Raw genomic sequence first — 23468 nt, 5'->3', positions numbered from 1 at the left:
CAATAATATTTCAATCGGACAAAGCTTCGTCATAGAAAAAGGGAAACAAGAAAGGCGTGTTCCCGATCAGGCGCATTGCTGATATCTAGAAATCCACTGGCCACTGATTGAAAGTGCTGTATCTCCCTCATTTTTCAGAGTAAAAGCCTGAAACAATGCCTAAAGACTGGCCACATGTAGAGGAAGCCATAGAGATTGGGAACTAGGTCCTAAGTCTTTGTATGGTGGACAGGCTTTCAATGGAAAAACAGCCTTTCAAAATAATAGTACTTCCTGGTTGGATTTTCCCCGGGTTTTCGCCTGCATATCAGTTCTGTTACTCTCACAGACATTATTTTAACAGTTTTGGAAACTTTAGAGTGTTTTCTATCCAAATCTACTAATTATATGCATATCCTATCTTCTGGGCCTGAGTAGCAGGCAGTTTAATTTGGGCACGCTTTCCAAAATTCCAAATGCTGCCCCCTACCCTAGTGAAGTTAACTCTAATGAACTTATCCTCTGCAGCAGAGGTAACGCTTCCATTCCTGTGGCGGTCCTCATCAGAACCAGTTTCATCATAGCACTTGATGGTTTTTGCAACTGCACTTGAAGAAACTTTAAAAATTCTTGAAGTTTTCTGTATTAACTGACCTTCATGTCTTTTTTTTCACTTTACCACTTTTTCGTGGTATCCAATTGTTTAGTAGCTACGATCTTGTCTCATCGCTACAACTCCCGTATGGGCTCGGGAGAGACGAAGGTTGAAAGTCATGCGTCCTCCGATACACAACCCAACCAAGCCGCACTGCTTCTTAACACAGCGCGCATCCAACCCGGAAGCCAGCGGCACCAATGTGTCAGAGGAAACACTGTGCACCTGGCAACCTTGGTTAGCGCGCACTGCGCCCAGCCCGCTACAGGAGTCGCTGGTGTGCGATGAGACAAGGATATCCCTACCGGCCATACCCTCCCTAACCCGGACAACGCTAGGCCAATTGTGCATCGCCCCACGGACCTCCCGGTCGTGGCCGGTTACGACAGAGCCTGGGCGCGAACCCAGAGTCTATGGTGGCGCAGCAGTACTTAACCACTGCGCCACCCGGGAGGCCGACCTTCATGTCTTAAAGTAATAGTGGATAGTCATTTCTCTTTGCTTATTTGAGCTGTTCTTGACATAATATGGACGTTGTCTTTTACAAAATAGGACTATCTTCTGTATACCACCCCTACCTTGTCACAACACAACGGATTGGATCAAATGCATTAAGAAGGAAAGGAATTGCACAAATGAACTTTTAACAAGCCACACCTGTTAATTTAGATGAAGCTGGTTGAGAGAATGCTAAGAGTATGCTAAGAGTGTGCAATGCTGTCATCAAGGCAAAGGGTGACTACTTTATAAAAAATATTTTTGGATGACTATATGACTACATTTGTGTTATTTAATAGTTTTGATGTCTTCAATATTATTCTACAATGTAGAAAATAGTACAATTAAAGAAAAACCCTGGAATGAGTAGGTGTGTCCAAACTTTTGACTGGTAATGTATGTGTGAGTGTTTGCATAAAGTCAGTGCAAGAGAGTTAGTGCAAAAAAGGGTCAATGCAGGTATTGCGGGTCGCCGTTTGATTAGCTATTTAGCAGTCTTGTTTCTCAGTCTCATGGCTTGGGGGTAGAAGCTGTTCAGTGTCCTGTTGGATCCAGAACTGGTGCTCCAGTACCGCTTGCCGTGCGGTTGCAGAAAGAACCGTCTATGTCCTGGGTGGCTGGAATCTTTGAAATCATTTTGGGTCGTCCTCTGACCCCGCCTGGTATTGAGGTCCTGGGTGGCAGGGAGCTCAGCCCCAGTGATGTACTGGGTGGTATGCAGTGCCCTCTGTAGCGGCTTGTGGATTTTAGGATCTGAGGGCCCATGCCTAATCTTTTCAGCCTCCTGAGGGGGAAGAGGTTCTGCTTTGCCCTCTTCCCAACTGTGCGAGTGTGTGTGGATCATGTTCATTTCTTAGTGATGTGGAAACCGAGGAACTTGAAAGTCTCGACCCACTCCACTAGCCTGAAGCTGAAGCTGTGGAAACTCCAGTTCCAAGAATGTCAAAATCAGTGTCTTAAGGACCACATTAGACAGTGGGAATCAGTGTCCTTAAGGACCACATTAGACAGTGGGAATCAGTGTCTTAAGGACCACATTAGACAGTGGGAATCAGTGTCTTAAGGACCACATTAGACAGTGGGGATCAGTGTCTTAAGGACCACTTTAGACAGTGGGAATCAGTGTCTTAAGGACCACATTAGACAGTGGGAATCAGTGTCCTTAAGGACCACATTGGACAGTGGGAATCGGTGTCCTTAAGGACCACATTAGACAGTGGGAATCAGTGTCCTTAAGGACCACATTAGACAGTGGGAATCAGTGTCCTTAAGGACCACATTAGACAGTGGGAATCAGTGTCCTTAAGGACCACATTAGACAGTGGGAATCAGTGTCCTTAAGGACCACATTAGACAGTGGGAATCAGTGTCCTTAAGGACCACATTAGACAGTGGGAATCAGTGTCCTTAAGGACCACATTAGACAGTGGGAATCAGTGTCCTTAAGGACCACATTAGACAGTGGGAATCAGTGTCTTAAGGACCACATTAGACAGTGGGAATCAGTGTCCTTAAGGACCACATTAGAGAGTGGGGATCAGTATTCTTAAGGACCACATTAGACAGTGGGAATCAGTGTCCTTAAGGACCACATTAGACAGTGGGAATCAGTGTCTTAAGGACCACATTAGACAGTGGGGATCAGTGTCCTTAAGGACCACATTAGAGAGTGGGGATCAGTATTCTTAAGGACCACATTAGACAGTGGGGATCAGTGTCCTAACGGACCACATTAGACAGTGGGGATCAGTGTCCTTAAGGACCACATTAGACAGTGGGAATCAGTGTCCTTAAGGACCAGAGCTGAGAAATGTCTCATCAACAATCAGACTCAATCTTAGCCACTTTCTCCAGTGTGGAGAAAGACCCAGAGGGAAGGACCCAGACAGAACAGAGCCATCCTCAGATGTAGGTCATCAGGCCAAGCTAGCCATGGCGACGTGAAACTTTCCCAACATGCCCGAAAGCGTTCGCTCTACTATCGCCTCATCTTCCGTGGATTGGCCTATCAGAGCTCTCGACTGGGTGGCATAATCACAACCATTAGCCTATCAAGATCTATCCAGGGGCCCTTGCTGCCTTTCCCACTTTCCCACCACTTTCCCTCCAAAGATTAACCCAAGATGGCCGCTCTCAAACCAGTCTCTGACTCCAGGGGATAAGAACACAAGAGTCTATGATTTAATTGGATTCATTTGTAAAATGGCTGTTGGAGATTTGGGCATTATCTATCCATGTACCCATGACTGGAATGCTCGCTCTCTCCCTCTTGGGCATTATCTACAGTATATCTCCTCTGTGGTGGCTGTGGGGTGTATGAATGTTAGACCTAGGCTGTTCTCCTGCTTGTGATTCGTTTCTACGTACATTAGATAATAATTCCAGTCTGTGTGTAACCCTAAAACCTGCTGAGGAAGAGAATCATTGATCAGATCTGTTAATGGCCCACATTTTCCTAATGATCCTAGTGATATAAAGAACCATGTCCCTATGACATAAACAGCTCCTGATGGTAGAAATTAGCAACAAATGCATTCAATGGTAAGGGCCAAGGATGAGAGAAACTAGCTGTAACTCCATAACTGGTTGTCCTGTCCTGTCCTTGTCATTGTAATGCTCCTCCGTCTCTTTGCCATAGCTGTATAATGGCTGTGAGTGTTCAGTGTCCTGTTCAGTGTCCTGCTGGTCTGCTGCTGGGGGCAGTTCGAGTACATTTATATATCTGCTCTGCTACATGGTTGTGTTGATATAAGGATGGATGGACATCAGACAACGTTTGTTCAACAGCGTAGAGGGGATTTACAGTTATGCTTTAGGGACAGAGGGAGGGTGGGAGAGAGATATAGAGAGGAGGGAGACAGAGGAGATGGAGAGAGGCAGCACACAGAAACACAGTTTGAGACAGATTCAGAGAGACCCTTGAACTGAATGGAGTAGTACACTACTACTAACAGTGAGTCAGCAGAACTTATCAACAGAGCGCAGTTAACTGAGAGGATGAAGAATCAGGCGGAAGCTTTTAAAGCTAAATGGCTCCTCTGTTTACACCTCTATTAAGTCCTCCAAGAACATCTATCATTATCTCTGCAGGCATATCTCTAATTATCTCTGAGCACACTGTGTCTCAAGCCACATCTCTCTCTCATCTGGAAATGGAGATGTGAAGATAGTTAAAAGCAGGAAATTGAAGAAAAAAGCCACGGGTGGAACACGTATTAGTCAGCTGGATCAGGCCAGTTTATGTATTAGTCAGCTGGATCAGGCCAGTTTATGTATTAGTCAGCTGGATCAGGCCAGTTTACGTATTAGTCAGCTGGATCAGGCCAGTTTATGTATTAGTCAGCTGGATCAGGCCAGTTTATGTATTAGTCAGCTGGATCTGGCCAGTTTATGTATTAGTCAGCTGGATCAGGCCAGTTTATGTATTAGTCAGCTGGATCAGGCCAGTTTATGTATTAGTCAGCTGGATCTGGCCAGTTTATGTATTAGTCAGCTGGATCAGGCCAGTTTATGTATTAGTCAGCTGGATCTGGCCAGTTTATGTATTAGTCAGCTGGATCAGGCCAGTTTATGTATTAGTCAGCTGGATCAGGCCAGTTTATGTATTAGTCAGCTGGATCAGGCCAGTTTACGTATTAGTCAGCTGGATCTGGCCAGTTTATGTATTAGTCAGCTGGATCAGGCCAGTTTATGTATTAGTCAGCTGGATCAGGCCAGTTTATGTATTAGTCAGCTGGATCAGGCCAGTTTATGTATTAGTCAGCTGGATCAGGCCAGTTTATGTATTAGTCAGCTGGATCAGGCCAGTTTATGTATTAGTCAGCTGGATCAGGCCAGTTTATGTATTAGTCAGCTGGATCAGGCCAGTTTATGTATTAGTCAGCTGGATCAGGCCAGTTTATGTATTAGTCAGCTGGATCAGGCCAGTTTATGTATTAGTCAGCTGGATCAGGCCAGTTTATGTATTAGTCAGCTGGATCAGGCCAGTTTATGTATTAGTCAGGTGGATCAGGCCAGTTTATGTATTAGTCAGCTGGATCAGGCCAGTTTATGTATTAGTCAGGTGGATCAGGCCAGTTTATGTATTAGTCAGCTGGATCAGGCCAGTTTATGTATTAGTCAGCTGGATCAGGCCAGTTTATGTATTAGTCAGCTGGATCAGGCCAGTTTATGTATTAGTCAGCTGGATCAGGCCAGTTTATGTATTAGTCAGCTGGATCAGGCCAGTTTATGTATTAGTCAGCTGGATCAGGCCAGTTTATGTATTAGTCAACTGGATCAGGCCAGTTTATGTATTAGTCAGCTGGATCAGGCCAGTTTATGTATTAGTCAGGTGGATCAGGCCAGTTTATGTATTAGTCAGGTGGATCAGGCCAGTTTATGTATTAGTCAGCTGGATCAGGCCAGTTTATGTATTAGTCAGCTGGATCAGGCCAGTTTATGTATTAGTCAGCTGGATCAGGCCAGTTTATGTATTAGTCAGGTGGATCAGGCCAGTTTATGTATTAGTCAGCTGGATCAGGCCAGTTTATGTATTAGTCAGCTGGATCAGGCCAGTTTATGTATTAGTCAGCTGGATCAGGCCAGTTTATGTATTAGTCAGCTGGATCAGGCCAGTTTATGTATTAGTCAGCTGGATCAGGCCAGTTTATATATTAGTCAGCTGGATCAGGCCAGTTTATGTATTAGTCAGCTGGCCAGTTTATGTATTAGTCAGCTGGATTCACCTCTCTGCCCTCTCTCTGCCCTCTCTCTCTCTAACACTAACCTGACATTCACCTCTCTGCCCTCTCACCCCCTCTAACACTAACCTGACATTCACCTCTCTGCCCTCTCTCTCTCTAACACTAACCTGGCATTCACCTCTCTGCCCTCTCTCTCTCTAACACTAACCTGACATTCACCTCTCTGCCCTCTCTCTCTCTCTAACACTAACCTGACATTCACCTCTCTGCCCTCTGCCCTCTCTCTCTCTCTAACACTAACCTGACATTCACCTCTCTGCCCTCTCACCCCCTCTAACACTAACCTGACATTCACCTCTCTGCCCTCTCTCTCTCTCTAACACTAACCTGACATTAACCTCTCTGCCATCTCACCCCCTCTAACACTAACCTGACATTCACCTCTCTGCCCTCTCTCTCTCTCTAACACTAACCTGACATTCACCTCTCTGCCCTCTCACCCCCTCTAACACTAACCTGACATTCACCTCTCTCTGCCCTCTCTCTCTCTAACACTAACCTGACATTCACCTCTCTGCCCTCTCTCTCTCTAACACTAACCTGACATTCACCTCTCTGCCCTCTCACTCCCTCTAACACTAACCTGACATTCACCTCTCTGCCCTCTCTCTCTCTCTAACACTAACCTGACATTCACCTCTCTGCCCTCTGCCCTCTCTCTCTCTCTAACACTAACCTGACATTCACCTCTCTGCCCTCTCTCTCTCTAACACTAACCTGACATTCACCTCTCTGCCCTCTCTCTCTCTCTAACACTAACCTGACATTCACCTCTCTGCCCTCTCTCTGCCCTCTCTCTCTCTAACACTAACCTGACATTCACCTCTCTGCCCTCTCACCCCCTCTAACACTAACCTGACATTCACCTCTCTGCCCTCTCTCTCTCTAACACTAACCTCACTAACCTGACATTCACCTCTCTCTGCCCTCTCTCTCTCTAACACTAACCTGACATTTACCTCTCTGCCCTCTCACCCCCTCAAACACTAACCTGACATTCACCTCTCTGCCCCCTCTCTCTCTAACACTAACCTGACATTCACCTCTCTGCCCTCTCACCCCCTCTAACACTAACCTGACATTCACCTCTCTGCCCTCTCTCTCTCTCTAACACTAACCTGACATTCACCTCTCTGCCCTCTCACCCCCTCTAACACTAACCTGACATTCACCTCTCTCTGCCCTCTCTCTCTCTAACACTAACCTGACATTCACCTCTCTGCCCTCTCTCTCTCTAACACTAACCTGACATTCACCTCTCTGCCATCTCATCCCCTCTAACACTAACCTGACATTCACCTCTCTGCCCTCTCTCTCTCTCTAACACTAACCTGACATTCACCTCTCTGCCCTCTCACCCCCTCTAACACTAACCTGACATTCACCTCTCTGCCCTCTCTCTCTCTAACACTAACCTGACATTCACCTCTCTGCCCTCTCACCCCCTCTAACACTAACCTGACATTCACCTCTCTGCCCTCTCTCTCTCTCTAACACTAACCTGACATTAACCTCTCTGCCATCTCACCCCCTCTAACACTAACCTGACATTCACCTCTCTGCCCTCTCTCTCTCTCTAACACTAACCTGACATTCACCTCTCTGCCCTCTCACCCCCTCTAACACTAACCTGACATTCACCTCTCTCTGCCCTCTCTCTCTCTAACACTAACCTGACATTCACCTCTCTGCCCTCTCTCTCTCTAACACTAACCTGACATTCACCTCTCTGCCCTCTCACTCCCTCTAACACTAACCTGACATTCACCTCTCTGCCCTCTCTCTCTCTCTAACACTAACCTGACATTAACCTCTCTGCCATCTCACCCCCTCTAACACTAACCTGACATTCACCTCTCTGCCCTCTCTCTCTCTCTAACACTAACCTGACATTCACCTCTCTGCCCTCTCTGTCGATAACACTAACCTGATATTCTCCTCTCTGCCATCTCATCCCCTCTAACACTAACCTGACATTCACCTCTCTGCCCTCTCTCTCTCTCTAACACTAACCTGACATTCACCTCTCTGCCCTCTCTGTCGATAACACTAACCTGATATTCTCCTCTCTGCCCTCACTCTCTCTAACACTAACCTGACCTTCACCTCTCTCTGCCCTCTCACTCCCTCTAACACTAACCTGACATTCACCTGACATTCACCTCTCTGCCCTCTCTCTCTCTAACACTAACCTGACATTCACCTGACATTCACCTCTCTGCCCCCTCTCTCTCTAACACTAACCTGATATTCTCCTCTCTCTGCCCTCTCACTCTCTCTAACACTAACCTGACCTTCACCTCTCTCTGCCCTCTCACTCTCTCTAACACTAACCTGACCTTCACCTCTCTCTGCCCTCTCACTCCCTCTAACACTAACCTGACATTCTCCTGACATTCACCTCTCTGCCCTCTCTCTCTCTAACACTAACCTGACCTTCACCTCTCTCTGCCCTCTCACTCCCTCTAACACTAACCTGACATTCACCTGACATTCACCTCTCTGCCCTCTCACTCCCTCTAACACTAACCTGACATTCACCTGACATTCACCTCTTTGCCCTCTTTCTCTCTTCAGATAGAGAATCTTTTGGAGCAGTTAAAGGACAAGGACAAGCAACTGACGGGTCTGAGAGACAGAGTCAAGGGTCTCCAGACTGACTCCAGCAACACAGACACAGCACTGACCACGCTGGAGGAGGCCCTGTCTGAAAAGGTATGCTAGGCCGGGAGGGCGGCAGAAGTTGAAGAAAAGTAGGATAGCAGAAAAGAGAGAGGGGGATAGGGAGACAACGGTATTGAGAGAACGACAGAGTAGGAATAAGAGGAGGGAGTCTCCAGCATCATAGACTGGACAGCGAGTATGAGAAGGAGAAAGACTAGTGTGAAGTGACAGAATTCCTTCCAGATAGAAAGGGATATAGATAGATTGTCAGTAGATGAAGGACAGGACCCATGCTGAGTGTAAAGGATGTTTACTCATTCTCTCTACAGTTAGTGTGATGTCATAGACAGGTTTTAACTGGCCCTGCTCACACAGTCAGACCACCTCACTGTTGCTGACCACATAAACATCAACTCAGACTGATAGATATACAATGGAACAGATGCAGGGAAACCCCAGAGCCTCTCTATCTCCACGACGACTATAGAGATTGAGGATGAGGATACAAGTGGTTATGATTGGAGATGGATATTTGTCACTTGCGCTGAATACAACAACCTCACAGTGAAATGCTTACTTACAAGCCCTTAACCAACAATGCAGTTTTATGAAGATTTAAATAAATATATATTTAACAAATAATTAAGGCACAACAATAAAATAAAAGTATTGAGGCTATATACAGAGAGTTCTAGTACAGAGTCAATGTGCGGGGGCACCGGTTAATTGAGGTAATTTGATCATGTAGGTAGAGGTAAAGGGACTATGCATGAATAATAAACACAATAGCTTCAGCATAAAAATGGGGGGTAGGGACAATGCAAATATTCCGGGTAGCCATTTACTTAACTGTTCAAGAGTTATGGCATGGGGGTAGAAGCTGTTAAGAAGCCTTTTTGTCCTAGACTTGGCACTCCAGTACTGCTTGCCGTGCGGTAGTAGAGAGAACAGTCTATGACTGGGGTGGCTGGAGTCCTTGGCAATTTTTTGGGCCTTCCTCTGACACCACCTGGTATAGAGGTCCTGGATGGCAGGACCGTACTGGGCCGTACGCACTACCCTCTGTAGTGCCTTGTGGTAGGAGGCCGAGCAGTTACCATACCAGGCGGTGATGCAACCATTCAGGATACTCTCTCATTTTTGAGGATCTGGGGGCCCATGGTGTTGAATGCTAAGCTGTAGTCAATGAATAGCATTCTCACAGGTGTTCATTTTGTCCAGGTGGGAAAGGGCAGTGTGGAGTGCAATAGAGATTGCATCATCTGTGGATCTGTTGATGCTCTGAGTACACATCCTGGTAATTTGTCTGGCACTGCGGCCTTGTGAATGTTGACCTGATCACATAGTCGTCCGAGATCAGCTGATGCTCTCATGCATGATTCAGTGTTGCTTGCCTCGAAGCGAGCATAGAAGTTATTTAGCTCGTCTGGTAGGCTCGTGTCACTGGGCAGCTAGCGGCTGTGCTTCCCTTTGTAGTCTGATAGTTTGCAAGCCCTGCCACATCCGACGAGCGTCTGAGCCGGTGTAGTAGAATTCAATCTCAGTCCTGTATTGACGCTTTGCCTGTTTGATGGTTCGTCAGGAGGGCATAGCAGGGCTTCTTATAAGCGTCCGGGTTAGAGTCTCCCTCCTTGAAAGCGGCAGCTCTACCCTTTAGCTCAGTGCGATGTTGCCTGTAATCCATGGCTTCTGTTTGGGGTATGTACATACAGTCACTGTGGGGACAACGTCATCGATGCAGTTATGATGTGGTGTACTCCTCAATGCCATCGGAAGAATCCCGGAACATATTCCAGTCTGTGCTATCCGGGTAGACTGTGTAGAGCAAAACAGTCTTGTAGCTTAGCATTTGCGTCCTCTGACCACTTCCTTATTGAGCGAGTCACTGGTACTTCCTGATTTAGTTTTTGCTTTATAAGCAGGAATCAGGAGGATAAAGTTATGGTCAGATTTGCCAAATGGTGGGCGAGTTACAAACAACTCGAAAAAATGAACAAAATAACACAGTTGGTTAGGAGCACATAAAACGGCAGCCATCCCCACCGTCGCCATTCTTTGGCTATGGAGGGAATGATGACGATGATGAAGACTCCATCACATTAGGTTAGATTCCTGACTTACATTTTTATCAAGGGAAACCAATACATTTTTGAGACAGTACCATCACTTACAAAGTCACCATCTCGACCTAACCGATGGCTTTGTAGAGTTGTATAGGGCAAGGTAGAGCTGTGTAGAGCAATGTAGGGCTGGGTAGGGCCGGGTAGACTGTGTAGGGCTATGTAGGGCTGGGTAGGGCCGGGTAGACTGTGTAGGGCTATGTAGGGCTGGGTAGGGCCGGGTAGACTGTGTAGGGCTATGTAGGGCTGGGTAGGGCCGGGTAGACTGTGTAGGGCTATGTAGGGCTGGGTAGGCTGTGTAGAGCTATGTAGGGCTGGGTGGGCTGTGTAGAGCTATGTAGGGCTGGGTAGGGCCAGGTAGACTGTGTAGAGCTATGTAGGGCTGGGTAGGGTCAGGTAGGCTGTGTAGAGCTATGTAGGGCTGGGAAGGGCCAGGTAGACTGTGTAGGGCAGTGTAGGGTTGAGAAGGCTATCTACGGCTCTGTAGGCTTGAGAATGACTCCATTGAGCCCTCCATTGAGTTACAGTGCATCTGTGTGTGTTGGTCTGGCTAAGTGGATGAGATGGATGCTAATTGTTGGTTCTAAACAGACTGAGTTTGTTTTCTCTGGGTTGGTTGGTGAGAGAACAGCTGTTGTTCATAAGACCTCACCTCAGCGTTAGTCAGTTAGCCCTCCCCACAGCCGTGGCTATGCTAGCGCCACACATGAATCACCTTTCAGGTCAACACAGGCTTTTATTTTAGCTAATTGTTTTCGCTAAAGGTTGCCGTGTGGGATACTTATCCAATAAAAAGGCTCCATTTTCCAGATTCAGGTTGAACAAGTCACTTTCCGGTAACATGGAAAGTCTTACTCAACCAGGACAAAATTCCGATGTGTATTTTTTTTGTTTTCTCCTTTGAAAGCGGCGTGTTTTTCCTTCTATACACAAACACTGAGCGATATGTTTATGTATTTACAACGACAGCTAAGGACTTCTCATGATTTCTAAACATCATCTGTTGATGTTACAAGGGCATTGCTCAACTGACAGTGGTCATTCCTAACGTCGTCATCGCCACCCTCATCATCATCATCATCATCGTGGTCATGGTTTTCAGTGTAGATGAGGGTGTGTTGTGGAGGACTGGTGTGGACCACTAAAGATAATTGTGAAGGGCAGTATGGAGAGATGGGACCATGCTCACCTTTGTTCCACATGTTTAACAATGGCTGCCAGAGGTTAGCGCTGCGTGGTGTGTGTGTGTGTTTGTATATGAGTGTGTGTGTGTGTTTGATGGAGGTTGATTGTGATTGGCTGGGCTGAGGTGTATCCTGGTCTGCCAAGTGTAAACTCATGTCAGGAACTGACGGAAGAGAGGCAATGCAAACATCCTAAGTGGAACCGGACAAGACAGGCAGTGGTGTTCTGCATTTGGTTCTGTTTTATGAGATGCTGCAGTAGGCTTTGTCCAGTCACCCCACGGAGCAGTTTCTGAAGTCCTAAACTGTGTTCCAATACTCATACTAACCGCACTAACAGCACTACTTGTTATCTAAATCCATTATATAGTATGCTTATTGGTCATAGTATGGATATAGTTACTATGTTTATTGGTCATAGTGTGGATATAGTTAGTATGGATATAGTTAGTATGCTTATTGGTCATAGTGTGGATATAGTTAGTATGGATATAGTTAGTATGCTTATTGGTCATAGTATGGATATAGTTAGTATGGCTATAGTTAGTATGGATAAAGTTAGTATGGATATAGTTAGTATGCTTATTGGTCATAGTGTGGATATAGTTAGTATGGATATAGTTAGTATGGATATAGTTAGTATGGATATAGTTAGTATGGATATAGTTAGTGTGGATATAGTTAGTATGGATATTGGTCATAGTATGGATATAGTTAGTATGGATATAGTTAGTATGGATATCGTTAGTATGGATATCGTTAGTATGGATATAGTTAGTATGGATATAGTTAGTATGGATATAGTTAGTATGGATATAGTTAGTATGGATATAGTTAGTATGGATATAGTTAGTGTGGATATAGTTAGTGTGGATATAGTTAGTATGGATATAGTTAGTATGTTTATTGGTCATAGTATGGATATAGTTAGTATGGATATAGTTAGTATGGATATAGTAAGTATGATATAGTTAGTATGAATATTGGTCATAGTGTGGATATAGTTAGTATGCTTATTGGTCATAGTATGGATATAGTTAGTATGGATATAGTTAGTATGTTTATTGGTCATAGTATGGATATAGTTAGTATGGATATAGTTAGTATGGATATAGTTAGTATGCTCATTGGTCATAGTATGGATATAGTTAGTATGCTTATTGGTCATAGTGTGGATATAGTTAGTATGGATATAGTTAGTATGGATATAGTTAGTATGGATATAGTTAGTATGGATATAGTTAGTGTAGATATAGTTAGTATGCTTATTGGTCATAGTGTGGATATAGTTAGTATGGATATAGTTAGTATGGATATAGTTAGTATGGATATAGTTAGTATGGATATAGTTAGTATGCTTATTGGTCATAGTGTGGATATAGTTAGTATGGATATAGTTAGTATGGATATAGTTAGTATGGATATAGTTAGTATGGATATAGTTAGTATGGATACAGTTAGTGTAGATATAGTTAGTATGCTTATTGGTCATGGTATGGATGTAGTTAGTATGGATATAGTTAGTATGGATATAGTTAGTATGGATATAGTTAGTATGCTTATTGGTCATAGTATGGATATAGTTAGTATGGATATAGTTAGTATGGATATAGTTAGTATGGATATAGTTAGTGTGGATATAGTTAGTATGCTTATTGGTCATAGTATGGATATAGTTAGTATGGATATAGTTAGTATGGATATAGTTAGTATGCTTATTGGTCATAGTATGGATATAGTTAGTATGGATATAGTTAGTATGGATATAGTTAGAATGGATATAGTTAGTATGGATATAGTTAGTATGGATATAGTTAGTATGGATATTGTTAGTGTGGATATAGTTAGTATGCTTATTGGTCATAGTATGGATATAGTTAGTATGGATATAGTTAGTATGGATATAGTTAGTATGGATATAGTAAGTATGATATAGTTAGTATGAATATTGGTCATAGTGTGGATATAGTTAGTATGCTTATTGGTCATAGTATGGATATAGTTAGTATGGATATAGTTAGTATGTTTATTGGTCATAGTATGGATATAGTTAGTATGGATATAGTTAGTATGGATATAGTTAGTATGCTCATTGGTCATAGTATGGATATAGTTAGTATGCTTATTGGTCATAGTGTGGATATAGTTAGTATGGATATAGTTAGTATGGATATAGTTAGTATGGATATAGTTAGTATGGATATAGTTAGTATGGATATAGTTAGTATGGATATAGTTAGTATGGATATAGTAGTATGGATATAGTTAGTATGCCAAAACTTCCTGGATGTCGTACTACATTCGCCAAAATACTAAGTATACAAGCAGTGGACACTTTCAGTGTTTTTAATAATACAATTCTTCTGAAAATGGGCATGGCTTCAAAATTAGCTGACAATTCGTTAGCAACGCTATCCTTAGGATATCATTCTAGCACTATGTATGTTTGCTAGCTACCTAACCTTAGTTGGCTGCTAATACATCGAACTTGCCAGTATATTAACTATATGCTATCTAACTAACTAACCAACGTTGATTTAATTGATTATTCACATCATTCTTAGCTAAGTGGTATAGTCGTTGTGCGTTCTCAATGGACATAGTTAATGCGGGTCGTAATCTCACTCTGGCCTATCTACTCTGATTTCAGAGCACTCTCATCTGAATGTGCCAGAGCACAGAATAACTGATATGGCCGGTGTCAGTAAATGTCAACAAAAAAAAGCAATTAAATTGTTGCTAGCGTCACAGTCACCAACGCTCTGGATAACATGAAAACAGTCTAACCAGCTCTGGATAACATGAAAACAGTCTAACCAGCTCTGGATAACATGAAAACAGTCTAACCAGCTCTGGATAACATGAAAACAGTCTAACCAGCTCTGGATAACATGAAAACAGTCTAACCAGCTCTGGATAACATGAAAACAGTCTAACCAGCTCTGGATAACATGAAAACAGTCTAACCAGCTCTGGATAACGTGAAAACAGTCTAACCAGCTCTGGATAAGATGAAAACAGTCTAACCAGCTCTGGATAACATGAAAACAGTCTAACCAGCTCTGGATAACATGAAAACAGTCTAACCAGCTCTGGATAACATGAAAACAGTCTAACCAGCTCTGGATAACGTGAAAACAGTCTAACCAGCTCTGGATAACATGAAAACAGTCTAACCAGCTCTGCTCAGAGTGAGCTGTTGTCTCATTTGTGCCTAGAAGTAGCTACTGTAGCAAGTTAGCCAGTTAGTTTGGGTGCTTGACTGCCGTTTTGAGGTCAACCCTACTCCTCGGCCAGAGCTTCCCGTGTGCACTCTGAACGCTCCTGAATTTACAAACGGACAATCTGACAACACACTGAATTTACCAACTCCCAGAGTGCGCTCTGGCACTCCAGATTGAAGTTACGAACACCCAAAGTCATAAGATGTCTATCTAGTAATTTGTTATGCTAACAAGCTAGCAAGAGGTTGCATAGCAACCGCATCAACTTCCGGTAGACAAGGGTAGCGCTAGTCAGCTCAACTGAAAGGATACCGTTAGTTTACAGTATACAAAAAATAACTAATAGTATACAGTATGTAGTATGTAGTATATACCCATTAAGTATGTAGTATACAGTATGTTGGTATGGGTATTCAAACAGAGCTTTAGTCTACCCATAGCCCAGCCTGATAAAGAGAGTATTGGCTAGCATTGGACTGTTGCAGTCTGTATAGGGTGTTCATAATGAGTTTACAGGAGTGACAGTGTGTGTGATGGAGGGTGTGTGTGTACCCCTAATCTCTCAGGCTTGTTACAAACCTGCAAATGCAGCCAGTCACTACCCACAATGCCCTGGTTCTAATTAGCTAACTGGGGCAGAGTGCCTATTCCAAGCGATCCTCCCTGACTGTGTGTGTGTCTGGCATGTCAAGGAGACATATTTCACTATCAGGTCCTTGTTTTCATCCTCCAAACCCAGACAACTCTGAGATATTGTTCAGTAGATGAGAAACACACAGGACTAATTAGCTGTGTATTTCCTCTCTTTCTCTCCCTCCCTGACACCTCTCTTCCCCTCCCTCTCTGACACCTCTCTTCCCCTCCCTCTCTGACACCTCTCTTCCCCTCCCTCCCTGACACCTCTCTTCCCCTCCCTCTCTGACACCTCTCTTCCCCTCCCTCTCTGACACCTCTCTTCCCCTCCCTCCCTGACACCTCTCTTCCCCTCCCTCTCTGACACCTCTCTTCCCCTCCCTCTCTGACACCTCTCTTCCCCTCCCTCTCTGACACCTCTCTTTCTCTCCCTCCCTGACACCTCTCTTCCCCTCCCTCTCTGACACCTCTCTTCCCCTCCCTCCCTGACACCTCTCTTCCCCTCCCTCTCTGACACCTCTCTTCCCCTCCCTCTCTGACACCTCTCTTTCTCTCCCTCCCTGACACCTCTCTTCCCCTCCCTCCCTGACACCTCTCTTCCCCTCCCTCTCTGACACCTCTCTTCCCCTCCCTCTCTGACACCTCTCTTCCCCTCCCTCCCTGACACCTCTCTTCCCCTCCCTCTCTGACACCTCTCTTCCCCTCCCTCTCTGACACCTCTCTTCCCCTCCCTCTCTGACACCTCTCTTCCCCTCCCTCTCTGACACCTCTCTTCCCCTCCCTCTCTGACAACTCTCTTCCCCTCCCTCTCTGACACCTCTCTTCCCCTCCCTCTCTGACACCTCTCTTCCCCTCCCTCTCTGACACCTCTCATTAAGGTTAGGCCTGTTCTGTTTTTCATCTCTTTGATGGTTAAAGCTGCCAATTATTGTAAACCCTTCCTCTGCATTTAACATGTAAAACAAACACCTGAACACACCTCTCTCTCGCTCTCTCTCTCTCTCTCTGTCTGTCTGTCTGTCTGTCTGTCTGTCTCTCCCTGTCTCTCTGTCTCTCCTTGTCTCTCTGTCTCTCTCTCTCTCTCTGTCTCTCTCTCTCTCTCTCTCTCTCTCTGTCTCTCTTTCTCTCTGTCTCTCTCTCTCCCTGTCTCTCTGTCTCTCCCTGTCTCTCTGTCTCTCCCTGTCTCTCTCTCTCTCTCTGTCTGTCTGTCTGTCTGTCTGTCTGTCTGTCTGTCTGTCTGTCTGTCTCTCCCTGTCTCTCTGTATCTCCCTGTCTCTCTGTCTCTCCCTGTCTCTCTGTATCTCTCTGTCTCTGCCTCTGTCTCTGTCTCTGTCTCTGTCTCTGTCTCTGTCTGTCTCTGTCTCTCTCTGTCTCTGTCTGTCTCTGTCTCTCTCTGTCTCTGTCTCTCTCTGTCTCTCTCTGTCTCTGTCTCTCTCTGTCTCTGTCTCTGTCTCTAAATTTCAATTCAATTTAAGGAGCTTTATTGGCATGGGGAACATGTTAACATTGCCAAAGCAAGTGAAATAGATAATAAACACGAGTGAAATAAACAATAAAAATGAATAGCAAACATTACAGATACAGAAGTTCCAAAGGAATAAAGACATTACAAATGTCATATTATGTGCAAATAGTTAAAGTACAAAAAGGAAAATAAACATAAATATGGGTTGTATTTACAATGGTGTTTGTTCTTCACTGTTTACCCTTTTCTCGTGGCAACAGGTCACAAATCTTGCTGCTGTGATGGCACACTGTGGTATTTCACCCAGTAGATATGGGAGTTTATCAAATTTGGATTTGTTTTCGAATTCTTTGTGGATCTGTGAAATCTGAGGGAAATCTGTCTCTCTAATATGGTCATACATTGGGCAGGAGGTTAGGAAGTGCAGCTCAGTTTCCACATCATTTTGTGGGCAGTGAGCACATAGGCTGTCTTCTCTTGAGAGCCAGGTCTGCCTACAGAGACCTTTCTCAATAGCAAGGTTATGCTCACTGAGTCTGTACATAGTCAAAGCTTTCCTTAAGTTTGGTCAGTCACAGTGGCCAGGTATTCTGCCACTGTGTACTCGCTGTTTAGGGCCAAATAGCATTCTAGTTTGCTCTGTTTTTTTGTAAATTCTTTCCAATGTGTCAAGTAATTATCTTTTTGTTTTCTCATGATTTGGTTGGGTCTAATTGTACTGTTGTCCTGGGGCTCTGTAGGGTGTGTTTGTGTTTGTGAACAGAGACCCAGGACCAGCTTGCTTAGGGGACTCTTCTCCAGGTTCATCTCTCTGTAGGTGATGGCTTTGTTATGGAAGGTTTGAGAATCGCTTCCTTTTAGGTAGTTGTAGAATTTAACTCCTCTTTCTGGATTTTGATAATGAGCGGATATCGGTCTAATTCTGCTCTGCATGCATTATTTGATGTTCTACGTTGTACACTGAGGATATTTTTGCAGAATTATGCATGCAGAGTCTCAATTTGGTGTTTGTCCCATTTTGTGAGTTCTTGGTTGGTGAGCGGATCCCAGACCTCACAACCATAACGGGCAATGGGTTCTATAACTGATTCAAGTATTTTTAGCCAAATCCTAATTGGTATGTCAAAAAGTATGTTCCTTTTGATGGCATAGAAGGCCCTTCTTGCCTTGTCTCTCAGATCGTTCACAGCTTTACGGAAGTTACCTGTGGCACAGATGTTTAGGCCAAGGTATGTATCGTTTTTTGGCAACAGTGTCTAGATGGAAGTTGTATTTGTGTTCCTGGCGACTGGACCTTTTTTGCAACACCATTATTTTGGTCTTACTGAAATGTACTGTCTGGGTTCAGTTCTGACAGAATCCTTGCAGAAGATCTAGGTGCTGCTGTAGGACCTCCTTGGTTGGGGACAGAAGCACCAGATCACCAGCTAACAGTAGACATTTGACTTCAGATTCTAGCAGGGGGAGGCCGGGTGCTGCAGACTATTTTACTGCCTTCGCCAATTCGTTGATATATATGTTGAAGACGGTTGGGCTTAAGCTGCATCCCTGTCTCTCTCTCTCTCTCTATCTCAATTCAGTTCAATTCAAGGGGCTTTTTTGGCATGGGAAACATATGATTACATTACCAAAGCAAGTGAAGTAGAAACAAAAGTGAAATAAACAATTAAAAATGAACTCTCTCTCTCTCTCTCTGGTGCTCTGTCTCTGGCTCTCTGGCTCTGGCGCTCTCTCTTTGGCTCTTTCTGGCTCTCTGTCTCTGGCTCTCTAGCTCTCTGTCTCTGTCTCTGGCTCTCTATCTCTCTGTCTCTGGCTCTCTGTCTCTGGCTCTCTGTCTCTGGCTCTCTGTCTCTGGCTCTCTAGGTCTCTGTCTCTGTCTCTGGCTCTCTGTCTCTGGCTCTCTGTCTCTGGCTCTCTGTCTCTGTCTCTCTAGCTCTCTGTCTCTAGCTCTCTAGGTCTCTGTCTCTGTCTCTGTCTCTGTCTCTCTGTCTCTCTGTCTCTGTCTCTCTAGCTCTCTGTCTCTGGCTCTCTGTCTCTGGTTCTCTGTCTCTGACGCTCTGTCTCTGGCGCTCTGTCTCTGGCGCTCTCTCTCTGGCTCTCTGTCTCTGGCTCTCTGTCTCTGTCTCTCTCTCTCTGGCTCTCTGTCTCTGGCTCTCTGTCTCTCTGTCTCTGTCTCTGTCTCTGTCTCTCTGTCTCTCTGTCTCTGTCTCTCTAGCTCTCTGTCTCTGGCTCTCTGTCTCTGGTTCTCTGTCTCTGACGCTCTGTCTCTGGCGCTCTGTCTCTGGCGCTCTCTCTCTGGCTCTCTGTCTCTGGCTCTCTGTCTCTGTCTCTCTCTCTCTGGCTCTCTGTCTCTGGCTCTCTGTCTCTCTCTCTCTGGCTCTCTGTCTCTGGCTCTCTGTCTCTCTGTCTCTGGCTCTCTCTGTCTCTGGCTCTCTCTTTCTGGCTCTCTGTCTCTCTGTCTCTGGCGCTCTCTCTCTCTGTCTCTGGCGCTCTCTCTCTGGCTCTTTCTGGCGCTTTGTCTCTGGCTCTCTGTCTCTGGCGCTCTCTCTCTGTTTATTTCTGTCTCTCTGTCTCTGACTCTCTAGCTCTCGGTCTCTGGCTCTCTGTCTCTGTCTCTCTGTCTCTCTCTCTAGCTCTCTCTCTGGCTCTCTGTCTCTCTCTCTGTCTATCTCTCTAGCTCTCTCGCTGGCTCTCTCTCTGGCTCTCTCTATGTCTCTCTGTCTCTCTCTCTGTGGCTCTCGCTCTCTGGCTCTCTCTCTAGCTCTCTCTCTGTCTCTGGCTCTCTGTCCATGGCTCTCTAGCTCTCTGTCTCTGTCTTTCTTTCTTACTTTCTCTCTCTCTCTCTCTCTCTCTCTCTCTCTCTCTCTCTCTCTCTCTCTCTCTCTCTCTCTCTCTCTCTCTCTCTCTCTCTCTCTCTCTCTCTCTCTCTCTCTCTCTCTCTCTCTCTCTCTCTCTCTCTCTCTCTCTCTCTCTCTCTCTCTCTCTCTCTCTCTCTCTCTCTCTCTCTCTCTCTCTCTCTCTCTCTCTCTCTCTCTCTCTCTCTCTCTCTCTCTCTCTCTCTCTCTCTCTCTCTCTCTCTCTCTCTCTCTCTCTCTCTCTCTCTCTCTATACACTGTTATTTACGATGGTCTTTTATGAGCGTCTCTCCTGCTTCGCACTTCTAACAGCTCCAGACTAGTGGAGAGACACCTGGCTACACTGTTGGCGAGGCTTTTCACCTGGGCTGTATCATTACTGTAGCATTTCAGCTAAATGATGCAGAAGCATCAGTACTCAGTGGAGGGGTGTCATTGACTTGTCTTTCCACTAGTGTATCTACTCTGTGTAATGACGACATGACAGTGTGAGAGGACAACTGTTGCTGACCCCTATCTTTTTCCTCTCCCCCTCTCTCTCTGTCTCTCTCCCCCCCTCTCTCTCTGGCTCTCTGTCTCTCTCCCCCTCTCTCTCTGGCTCTCTGTCTCTCTCTCCCCCTCTCTCTCTGGCTCTCTGTCTCTCTCACCCCCTCTCTCTCTGGCTCTCTGGCTCTCTGTCTCTCTGTTAGGAGCGAGTGATTGAGCGTTTGCGTGAGCAGAAGGAGCGGGAGGACAGGGCACGGCTGGAGGAGGTGGAAAGGATGAGGAAGGAGAACCAGGACCTGAAGGATAGACTCTCCATCCTGACGACACACACACCTGGGGTAAGGAAGGCCAGAGTGTGTGTGTGTGTGTGTGTGTGTGTGTGTGTGTGTGTGTGTGTGTGTGTGTGTGTGTGTGTGTGTGTGTGTGTGTGTGTGTGACACCAAACTAGTTCACACAGGCTATAAACAAATAACAAAACATTTTCACAATCCTTTTACTGCCGAATACCTCCAACCGACATTATCACACTTTGTAATTATTGTTTTATTATACAAAAAGAATTAGAAGAATTGACTATTAAAATCCTTCTACTGCAGTTGTAATAGGCTACCTGCAGCCTATATTTATAGTGTTAACATCCACAGTAAAAGTAAGGCCTTTCTTCTGGCTCCTTATACATCCCTGGAAGCCCTGCTTTGATGAATTAAACAAGTGTGATTTATAGATTGATCCCTCCGTCCCTGTCCAGGTGCCAAGACAGTTCTCACTCAGCTCCAGTCTACAAGCCAGAGCAGACTCTCACACACTTTACGAGAATGTTTTCTTTCATACTCATAAAGGCGTACACATATCATTCCTGTGAAATGATATCTTGTTGAATGTTGACGCGAGGTAACATGAAAGATGTACCTTCTGTAAAACCTCCTGAATGGGTCTTTGTAGAGAACACATACACATTCTGATAGAAGTATAGACATGATTGGATGATTATGTGCAGAATGTGGCTTTCAGACATGTTATGTAAACATATACAAATTATAAATATGTGTGTGTGTGTGTGTGTGTGTGTGTGGTGGGGGTTCAATGGAGTGTGAGAGATGTGAGAGTGTTGTTGAAGTAGCACTGCAGTGGGTCAGAGGTCACTTGACACACTGTGGTGGATTACACACAGATTACATACCCTTATGGTGATAGATTACACACAGATTACAGACCCTTATGGTGATAGATTACACACAGATTACAGACCCTTATGGTGATAGATTACACACAGATTACAGACCCTTATGGTGATAGATTACACACAGATTACAGACCCTTATGGTGATAGATTAGAAACAGATTACAGACCCTTATGGTGATAGATTACACACAGATTACAGACCCTTATGGTGATAGATTACACACAGATTACAGACCCTTATGGTGATAGATTAGAAACAGATTACAGACAGATTACAGACCCTTATGGTGATAGATTACAGACAGATTACAGACAGATACACACGCACCGCACACTCGCTCTCAGAGAGGTTGTTGATGTCCAGTTTCCCAACACTCCAGAGGTTTACTGGTCCTCCTTGACTTCCTCTAGGGAAAGGCCTCTCAGATGTGTGTCATCACAGAGGGCTAGTTTGGATGCATGGTAAAATAACCTGATAGAATCCCGTGACCTTTCACACCACATGTTTGTTTTAATGATGCAACAGGTTAGGCTGATGGAGGTTTCTACACTTCATTTGACTTGGATCGACCTTGGTGGTCCACTCCAGACAAGACATTTTAGTCTCTCCCTCTCCCTCTCTCTCAATTCAATTGAATTCAAGGGGTCTCTCTCTCTCTCTCTCTCTCTCTCTCTCTCTCTCTCTCCCCCCTCTATCTCTCGTTACCTCTCATTCCTTCAACACTTCATTCCAGCCAGTCCTCTTGCTGACATTAATGACGTAGTAGTCTCTGAGGAAATGAGGATAAGAGAAAGATAAGCCTCAATCTATCACTGATTATTACAGCAGACATGATGGACTGCAGAGAGCCAAAATGTGTCTTTCAGTGCTGTATGTAAATTGTTTACTGTGAGTTTCTGCATTCCAAAAACTAACTAACTCTCTCTATGTCTCTCCCTCTGTGTCTCTCAATTCAATTCAATTCAATTCAATTCAAGGGCTTTATTGGCATGGGAAACATGTGTTAACATTGCCAAAGCAAGTGAGGTAGACAACATACAAAGTGAATATATATATATATATATATATATATTCTCTCTCTCGCTCTCTCTGTCTCTCTCTGTCTCTCTCTATGTCTCTCCCTCTGTGTCTCTCTGTCTCTCTGTCTTTCTGTCTCTCTGTCTCTCTCTGTCTCTCTCTCTCTCTCTCTGTCTCTCTCTCTGTCTCTCTCTATGTCTCTCTCTATGTCTCTCCCTCTGTGTCTCTCTGTCTCTCTGTCTTTCTGTCTCTCTCTCTCTCTCTGTCTCTCTCTCTGTCTCTCTCTGTCTCTCTCTATGTCTCTCCCTCTGTGTCTCTCTGTCTCTCTGTCTTTCTGTCTCTCTGTCTCTCTCTGTCTCTCTCTCTCTCTCTCTGTCTCTCTCTCTGTCTCTCTCTATGTCTCTCTCTATGTCTCTCCCTCTGTGTCTCTCTGTCTCTCTCTGTCTCTCTCTGTCTCTCTCTGTCTCTCTCTCTCTCTCTCTGTCTCTCTCTCTGTCTCTCTCTATGTCTCTCTCTATGTCTCTCCCTCTGTGTCTCTCTGTCTCTCTCTGTCTCTCTCTGTCTCTCTCTATGTCTCTCCCTCTGTGTCTCTCTGTCTCTCTGTCTTTCTGTCTCTCTGTCTTTCTGTCTCTCTGTCTCTCTCTCTGTCTCTCTCTCTGTCTCTCTCTCTGTCTCTCTCTATGTCTCTCCCTCTGTGTCTCTCTGTCTCTCTGTCTTTCTGTCTCTCTGTCTCTCTCTGTCTCTCTCTCTCTCTCTCTG

General features: G+C 44.9%; 1 protein-coding gene across 1 annotated transcript in view; it reads left to right on the top strand.

Annotated features, from left to right (window-relative positions):
* LOC110518541 (ERC protein 2-like) overlaps window positions 1-23468 on the top strand; it is a 488643-nt gene that overhangs the window by 163934 nt on the left and 301241 nt on the right. Inside the window, exons 8-9 of the mRNA XM_036947561.1 lie at window positions 8455-8592; window positions 20712-20846. Of these exons, the coding sequence (XP_036803456.1) occupies window positions 8455-8592; window positions 20712-20846 (273 nt within the window). The remainder of the gene's footprint in view (window positions 1-8454; window positions 8593-20711; window positions 20847-23468) is intronic.

This window comes from Oncorhynchus mykiss, chromosome 16, assembly GCF_013265735.2.
Source record: "Oncorhynchus mykiss isolate Arlee chromosome 16, USDA_OmykA_1.1, whole genome shotgun sequence".
NCBI lineage: Eukaryota > Metazoa > Chordata > Actinopteri > Salmoniformes > Salmonidae > Oncorhynchus > Oncorhynchus mykiss.
Note: the sequence above shows the minus strand (reverse complement) of the source record. Positions and strands in the feature narration are given on the sequence as shown.